The following is an 8614-nucleotide window of genomic DNA, read 5'->3' on the forward strand; positions in this document are numbered from 1 at the left end:
AAAAAAAAGACCAGATTTACTGGCTTAAAGGAGACTGAAGAAACCCTGAGAGTACGGCCCCCAGATACGCTTTTAGTTCAGTGGTGAAGTCACTTCCGAGGTTCACCGTTAAGCCAGGGAGTGGACAGCCCCATAAAATCAAATGGGACTAATGAGGCACAGCAGTCCAGGGACAAGGACTAGACGGCAGAAGGGGACAGAAAAGCTGGTGATAGGGAACCCAAGGTTGAGTTAGGATAGTGTTGATGTGTTGTGAGGTTGTTAACCATTGTCATAGGGCAACATGTGTACTGTTTAATGAGAAACTATTTTGTTCTGTAAACCTTCGTCTAAAGTGAGACTAGCAGCGCAACTGGAAGAGTGTAGTCGATGTCACTGAACTGTGCATGCAGAAATTTTTGAAATGGTGTATCTTTGGCTATGTGTATTTTCACCAAAAAAAAAAAAAACAAAGGTCAAGAAGTGAGAGAGTTGACATGTCGTAAGGTTGTTAACCAATGTCATAAAACAACATGTGTGCTACTCTTTCATGAGAAACTATTTGTTCTGTAAACCTTCACCTGCAGTACAATAAAAATATTTTAAAAACTTAAAAAAAAAAAGACAAATGCCTTGTCCTTTCACTCTCCCTCCTTGAGATAATTAGAACTCCATTAAACTACACAGTTATGGATCTGGGGTGTTTTCCATCCTTCCATAGGACACTTACTCAAATTTACTTTTTAAAGTGTACAAGCTCAAAATGCCATATAAATTTGGTTTTACAACACTTAATCCCTTTCAACTTCTGTGGCTGACATGCGTGAACGCGCGCAGAGGCTGGCTCAGGAATGCTCTCCTCTCTCATTTTCCGCCAGCAGAAAGCAACTCCCAAGAAGTACTCTCAGTTCAGCGCGGACGTGGCAGAGGCCATAGCTTACTTTGACGCCATTATCGCGGAGCTGGACACAGAGAAGCGGCCCCGTCCGGCTGAGGCCGGCCTGTCCAACGAGGACGTGGACTTTGATGGTAAGTGCCGAGGAAGGCCACGCTGCGGGTGGCCGCTGGGCGGGTAGGTCGGGGTCCCTGCCGGTGGGCTGAGTAGGCTATCAGGAATCCCACCGCCCTGAGTAAAGGGAAACCCCACACCTGTGAGCCAGAGCCTGTTCTTCTCTTCCAGACCTCTTGCATTAGTTGGTCTCAGCTGCCACCACTACGGACCATCCCTCCAGTACTCTGAGGCCAAATCTGGGCCCAGACTCCTCCCCTGTGGTCCATTAACCACAGCTGAGACAGGTTGGAACCTTTGGAAGACTCCATGAGGGGAAGCAATAGGGAAATCATGAAATAAAGGGAAATGACAAACTGTGTTAAAAGAAAACTAGAAGCAACCAAGATGTCGTTCAATAGGTGAATGGATAAACAAACTGTGATACATCCAAACAATGAAGTGTTAGTCAACAATAAAAAGGAATGAGCTATCAAGGGACAACAAGACATGGAAGAAACTTACATGCAAATTGCTCAATGAAAAAAGCCAGTCTGAAAAAGCTACATACTGTATGATTACAACCACATGATATTCTGGAGGACACAACTATAGGGACAGGAGAGTCCCTGGGTGGCGCAAATGGTTAACCCACTCAGCTGATAACTGAAAGGGTGGAGGTTCAAGTCCACTCAACAGAGCCTTGGAAGATAGGCATGGTTATCTATTTCTGAAAAATCAGCCATTGAAAACCCTATGAAGCACAGCTCTACTCTGATACACATGGGGTCACCGTGAGTCAGAATCAACTGGACGGTAACTGGTTAACTGGTTACAGAGACAGGGAAAAGATCAGTGGTTTGACAGGGGTTTAGGGGGCACAGGGTGGGGAAAAAGTCTAATTTCTGAACCTACTTAAGTTAGCTTGGCCTTGAGGTAACACTGTCTGCTGGACCTGACTCTGACTTTTCACCCACTCTGTCACCCCCCTGCACCCCCCATTACTCCTTCTGTGACTCTGACTTTTCACCCACTCTGTCACCTCCCTGCACCCCCATCACTCCCTCTGTGGCTCTGACTTTTCACCTACTCTGTCACCCCCCTGCACCCCCCATCACTCCCTCTGTGGCTCTGACTTTTCACCTACTCTGTCACCCCCCTGCACCCCCCATCACTCCTTCTGTGACTCTGACTTTTCACCTACTCTGTCACCCCCCTGCACCCCCCCATCACTCCCTCTGTGGCTCTGACTTTTCACCCACTCTGTCACCCCCCTGCGTCCCCCTCCCATCACTCCCTCTGTGGCTCTGGCTTTTCACCCACTCTGTCACCCCCCTGCACCCGCCTTCCCATCACTCCTTCTGTGGCCTGCACAGTCAGCATGCAGGGGTGGGGATGTAGGCCAGAAGAGGCCCTGGGATGCCCGCCCAGGCCCCAGCCCTGAGCTCTGAAGAGAGAAAGATGGTGAGGGCTGAGAGCGCCCTTCTCTCTTTACCAAAGTGTATCCTTGGCTTTCTCCCAGTGGAGAGCAAAGAATTAACCAAGTTAATGAGTTAAGCCCATTTTGAAATTCTAGCACTCAACTGTCAATTCCTTTAAACTTTGTCTTATCCTCAAGGTGTAATTAAGCAAAGATTTTATTCAGGGAGGTTACTGGCCCCAGGATACTAAGGTACCAGCATTTGGTGCAAATATTAAATCATTTGCAAATGTTTTATCTAAGGCTCCAGATTACGTTCTTGTGGTTTACTGTTGTTGTTTTGCCCTGATAGATATTTATCTATGAAATCTGGGTTTTCACAGGATTCTGTAAAATTTCACAGAAAGTTATTCCTAAACCTCATTTTACCTTGCAGGGTAATTAGTTTGTCCTCGCCTCCCAGGCGGCCCCTTCAGTTCCTGACAAAGTACAGCCCTCTCTCTTCCTGAGAGTGAGGCCTGGGAAATCCAAGATGTTCGAGAAAGGGCTATAAAACCCACTGAAGATGCAAATGTCATCTCTGCAGTTATAATTTCTTAATGACAATGACCTTATAGTTTTTCTATGATGACAGTAATACATGCTCATTGTAAATCATATTAATAACAAATATTACCTGTATAATTCTACCACTCATTATTGTTAACATTTTGGTGTCTATTCTTTCAAAAATTAATTTCAGTACCCACACATCTACCTGTATACTTGTTGTTAGCTGCCATGGAGTTGGCCTCTTCCTCATGATGACCCCATGCACAACAGAATGAAATGCTTCCTGGTTCTGCGCCATCCTCAAGATCAGTTTCAGATCAGACCACTGTGATCCACTGGATTTTCACTGGCTGATTTTCAGAAGTAGACTGCCAGACATTTCTTCCTAGTCTCTTAGTCTGGAAGCGCCACTGAAACCTGTTCAGCATCATAGCAACAAACAAGCCTCCAACCCGAGTCTTCGTCATGGAAGGCACAAATTCTACCACTGAACCACTAATGCCCCCATATATATTTATTATTATTGTTAGTTGTTGCCAAGTCAATTCAAACCCATGGCGACCCCATGTGTGCAGACTAGAAGTGTTTCATAGGGTTTTCAAGGTTGTGACCTTTCAAAAGCAGATTGCCAGGCCTGTCTTCCCAGGCACTTCTAGGTGGGTTTCAGCTACCAACCTTTTGGCTAGTGGTAAGGCTCTTAACAATTTGTACCACCCAGGGACTCATAAAAAAAAGAAAAGAAAAAAAAAGGGTGTCTTTGCTATTTTCTCATCTTCTCTTTTAACTTAACAATTTACAATAAATCTTGGGTATCTTTCCAACGCAGTAAATATAAATCTGTATTCTTATTTTAATGGACACATAATATTCCTTTGCATTCCTATCCTGTCCTTGAACTTCTGGGCCTTTCTAAAAACCTGCTTTTACTAACATTGCTTTTACTAGCATTGCTGAGCATTGCTGTGAGTTCTCATTCTCATCCACCCTCTCCTTTGTCTTCTGCTTCTGTGGATGGCAAACCCTCCTTTCCGGGCCACCTCGTTCTCTCTCCCAGTGGCCACCAGCTCCCGAGAGCACAGCTTGCATTCCAACTGGATCCTTCGGGCGCCACGGAGACACTCTGAGGCCATCACTGCCCGTGCCGTGCACACGCTGGATGGCCAGCTTCGCAAGAGCAGCGAGTGGAGAACCATCGGAACCCAGAGGAGACTTGAGAGGCACCCCATTTACTTGCCCAAGGCTGTGGAAGGGGCATTCAACACTTGGAAGTTTAAGCCCAAAGCCTGCAAAAAAGGGTAAGTATTTGGGCTAAAAAGTATCACTAAGATGTTCTCATGTCCTCCAGACTCTTGGGGTGGTTCTGACAGTGGCTTGAGCCCCTATCCCATATGCCAGAAGTTATTCTTGCGTAGTTTTTTGGTGGGCCTTAGTTTTTTTGGTTCTTTTGGCGGTGTTATACTGTAGCCTGTTTCATTGCTGTCACCTGCTCCTAACTGAAGCATCGGCTCTGGATCTGCCTCCCTTCTTTCTGGCTCACTTCCTCCTCATGCTTCATGTCTCTCTGTCATTGTTTCCCCAAGCGCCACTGACACAAGGGCGTTGTGTGCTGCAGATTTCTTTTTATATATATATATATAATATTTTATTAAGTTTTTGGTGAGACTTTACAGAGCAGGTTTAACAATTTCTGCACACAGTGTTCAGTGACATTAGTTACATTTATCACAGTGTGTCAGCATTCCCTTTATTTGTGTTCAGTTTGTTCCCTTTTCAGTACTCTAGTTTCCCTTCCCCCTTATCTTCTCATCTTTGCTTTTGAGTGATGGTTGAACTTTTGATCTCATACTTACGGTTTTTAAGAAGGGCACTGATCTTATGGGTAATATCCTTTATTTTGTATGCCACCCTACGATTTCGCTAAACGGAGATCTTGGGATATGCTCAGTTCTAGATTTATAAAGAGTGTTCTCAGGGCGAGAGTCTCAAGGAGTCCTCTATTCTCTACTGTTCCAATTTGTCTGACTTTTTTTTTTTTTAAAACAAGAATTTGAGTTCTGCTCCACATTTTTCTCCTATCCTATCTAGGACCATCTATTGTGACCCTAGTCAGAACAGTGAGTGGTGATAGCCAAGTACCATCTAGTGCTTATGGTCTCAGAATAGATGAGGTTTTGGCTGGTGTAGATTTGTTTCTTCTCTGAGCTTTTGGTTACCTTCTTACTGTTTTGCTCCAGGTGAGTAGAGACCTGCAGTTGTGTCTTGGATGGCTGCTCACAAGCTTTTAAGACCCCAGACACTACTCACTTCATTAGGATGCAGTTCATGATCTTTGTGAACTATGTTATGCCAATTGACTGAGTTGTCCCATGAGACTATGGTCCTAAGCTTTCAAACCCAGAAAACCAATCTTGGAGGGTGTTCGGTAATGTCTGTGGATTATCCATACTTGGGTCCTCAATGAATATATGTGCCTGCACCCACATATTTGTATTTACACGTACCTATAGATACTTCTGGAGCCCTTATGGCACAGTGGTTGAGAGCTCAGCTGCTAACCCAAAGACCAGCAGTTCAAATCCACCAGCTACTCCTTGGAAACCCTGTGGCACAGTTCTGCTCTGCCCTATAGGGTCTCTAGGAGTCAGAATCAACTCATCGACAACGGCTTTGGTCTTGTTTTTTTTTTAAATAGATACTTCTGTCTGTTCTCACCTATGTACACACCTGTACCTACCAGTATACCAATATGTCTATACCCATCCATATGTGCTCAAACACTGTTTTTTACTTTGGTTGTGCTGTGCTCACTACATCAACATTCAGGGTCACTTTTCCCATCTCAAAAAATTAATAATAATAATGTGTCTCTACGATCTACAGTGTACTTTCCCCTCCCCTCTCCTCTCCTTGGTAACCACCGGTGAACATTGGTCTCTCTATATATATCTGTTCTTGTCAAAGAGGGCTCATACAATATTTGTCCTTACATATGCTTGACTTATTTCATTTAACATTATGCCCTCCAGGTCCATCCATGTTATAATATGTTCTATGGACTCATCATTGTTCTCTATAGTTGCATAGTATTCCATTGTGTATGGACCACAATTTGCTCATCCATTCAACCATTGATGGGCACTTTGGTTATTTCCATTTATTTGCTATCATGAATAAAACAACAATGAACATAGGTGTACATATGTCTGTTCATGTCATTATTTTTAGGTCTCTAGGATATATACCTAGGAATGGGATTTCAGGATGATAGAGTAGTTCTATTTCTAGTTTTTTGAGAAAGCTTCATACCATTTTCCATAGTGGTTGTACCATTTCACAGTTCCAACAGCAAAAGATAAGAGTTACAATCTCCCTACATACTTGCAAACATTTTTTGTTATCTTTTTTGTTTGTTTGTTTTTAATCAGTGACATTTTAGCAGGGGTAAGATGGTATGTCATTGTAGTTTTGATTTGCATCTCTCTAATGGCTAATGATTCTGAACATCTTTTCATAAGTTTATTGGCTGCTTGGATGTACTCTTTGGTGAAGGCTCTGTTCATGTCTTTGCCCATTTTCTGATTGGATTATTTGTCTTTTGGTTGTTGAGTTGTTGCAGTTTTCTATAGATTTAGATTAGACCCTTAGTGGAAAAGTCATTTCTGAAGATTTTTTCCCAGTCTATAGGTTTTCTATTTACTTTTTTTATAAAGTCTTTTGATGAGCATAAGTTTTTAATTTTTATGAGATCCCCTTTATCTATTTTGTCTTCTTCTATTCATGCATTTATTGTAATACTTGTTATCCTATTTTTACAAAAGATTAGATCACATAGTTTTCTCCCTATGTTTTCTTCCAGGACTTTTATGGTTTTAGATTTAACATTTAGGTCTTTGATCCATTTTGAGTTATTTTTTTCTGTATGGTGGGAGCTATGGGTCCTGTTTCATTTTTCTGCAGTGGATATTCAGTTTTGCCAGCACTGTTTTATTAAAGAGACTGTTTCTGCCCCACTGAATGGACTTTGACCCCTTGTTGAAAATTAGTTGTCCATAGAAGGCTGGGTTTAATTCCGAGTTCTCAATTCTATTCCACTGATTTATGTGTCTATTGTGAACCATTACCAGACTGTTTTGATTATAGTGGATGTATGGTATGTTTTGATATTGGAGTGTGAGGCCTCATGCTTTGTTCTTTTTCTTCAAAATTGCTTTGACTATTCGGAGTTTCTTTCCTATCCGTATTAAGTTGGCCTTTACTTTTTCAATTTCAGTAAAGAAATCTGTTGGGATTTTGTATCAGGATTACATTGTATCTGTATATCACTTTAGGTAGAATTCACATTTTCTCTATGTTAAGTCTTCCAATTCATGAGCACAGGATGTCTTTCCATTTTTGTAGGTCTCTTTTAGTGTCTTGTAGTGTTTTATAATTTTCATTGTATAGGTCTTTTATGCCCCTGGTTAGGTTAATTCCTAGATATTTTATTGATTTGGGGGTATTATAAATGTTTTTTTTTTAAATTTATTTCTTTTTTGTAGTAGACTTTGTTAGTATAGAGGAATCCAGCTTATTTTTACTTTTTTTAAATTGTGTTTTAGGTGAAAGTTTACACAGCAAATTAGGTTTACATTTAACAATTTTTATACAAATTGTTCCATGCCATTGGTTACAATTTTCACAATGTATCAGCATTCTCATTATTTCCATTCTGTTTCCATTGATCTAGCTTCCCTTCTCCTCCTTGCATTCTCACCTTTGCTTTTGGGTAAATGTTGACTGTTTGCTCTCATATAATTAATTGTTTTAAGGGAGCATCCTGTGGTTTTTTTTTTTTTTTTTTAAATCTTGTAAACAACTTCTATCAGTAAATATTTTTCTATGTTGAGTTTTTTTTTTTAATTGTGCGTTAGGTGAAAGTTTACAGCTCAAGTTAATTTCTCCTACAAAAATTTATGCACATATTGTTATATGACCCTAGTTGCAATCACTATAATGTTAAGGCACACTTTCCACCTCGGGTTTCCCGTGTCCATTCAACAAGCTCCTGTCCATTTCTGCCTTCTCATCCTGCCTCTGGACAGGAGCTGCCAATTTAGTCTCATGTATCTACTTGAACCAAGAAGCACACTTTTCACGAGTATTATTTTATGTTTTATAGTCCAATCTAATTTTTATCTGAAGAGTTGGCTCTGGGAATGGTTTTAGTTCTGGGTGAAGAGAGAGTCCAGGGGTCATGTCTTCAAGGGTTCCTCTAGTCTCAGTAAGACCATTAAGTCTGGTCTTTTTATGTGAATTTGAGTTCTGCACCCCACTTTTCTCCTGCTCTGTCAGGGACTCTCTGTTGTGTTCCCTGTTAGGGCAGTCGTTGGTGGTAGTCAAGCACCATCTAGTTCTTCTGGTCTCAGGCTGATGGAGTCTCTGGTTTATGTGGCCCTTTTGTCTTTTGGGCTAATATTTTCCTTGTGTCTTTGGTGTTCTTCATTCTTCTTTGCACCAGGTGGTTGGGACAAACTGATGCATCTTAATTGATGCAAGCTTTTTTTTTATTTGATTTTTAAAATTTTTTTTTATCGTACTTTAGATGAAGGTTTACAGAACAAATGGTTTCTCATTAAACAGTCAGTACACATATTGTTTTATGACATTGGTTAACAACCCCACGACATGTCAACACT

The 8614-nt window shown here is 41.4% G+C and overlaps 1 protein-coding gene across 1 annotated transcript in view; it reads left to right on the top strand.

Annotated features, from left to right (window-relative positions):
- CUNH13orf42 (chromosome unknown C13orf42 homolog) overlaps positions 1 to 8614 on the top strand; it is a 55741-nt gene that overhangs the window by 29720 nt on the left and 17407 nt on the right. The window contains exons 2-3 of the mRNA XM_023731510.1: positions 861 to 1008; positions 3994 to 4234. Coding sequence (XP_023587278.1) covers positions 861 to 1008; positions 3994 to 4234 — 389 coding nt within the window. The remainder of the gene's footprint in view (positions 1 to 860; positions 1009 to 3993; positions 4235 to 8614) is intronic.

Source organism: Trichechus manatus, unplaced genomic scaffold (genome assembly GCF_000243295.1).
Source record: "Trichechus manatus latirostris isolate Lorelei unplaced genomic scaffold, TriManLat1.0 scaffold00044, whole genome shotgun sequence".
NCBI lineage: Eukaryota > Metazoa > Chordata > Mammalia > Sirenia > Trichechidae > Trichechus > Trichechus manatus.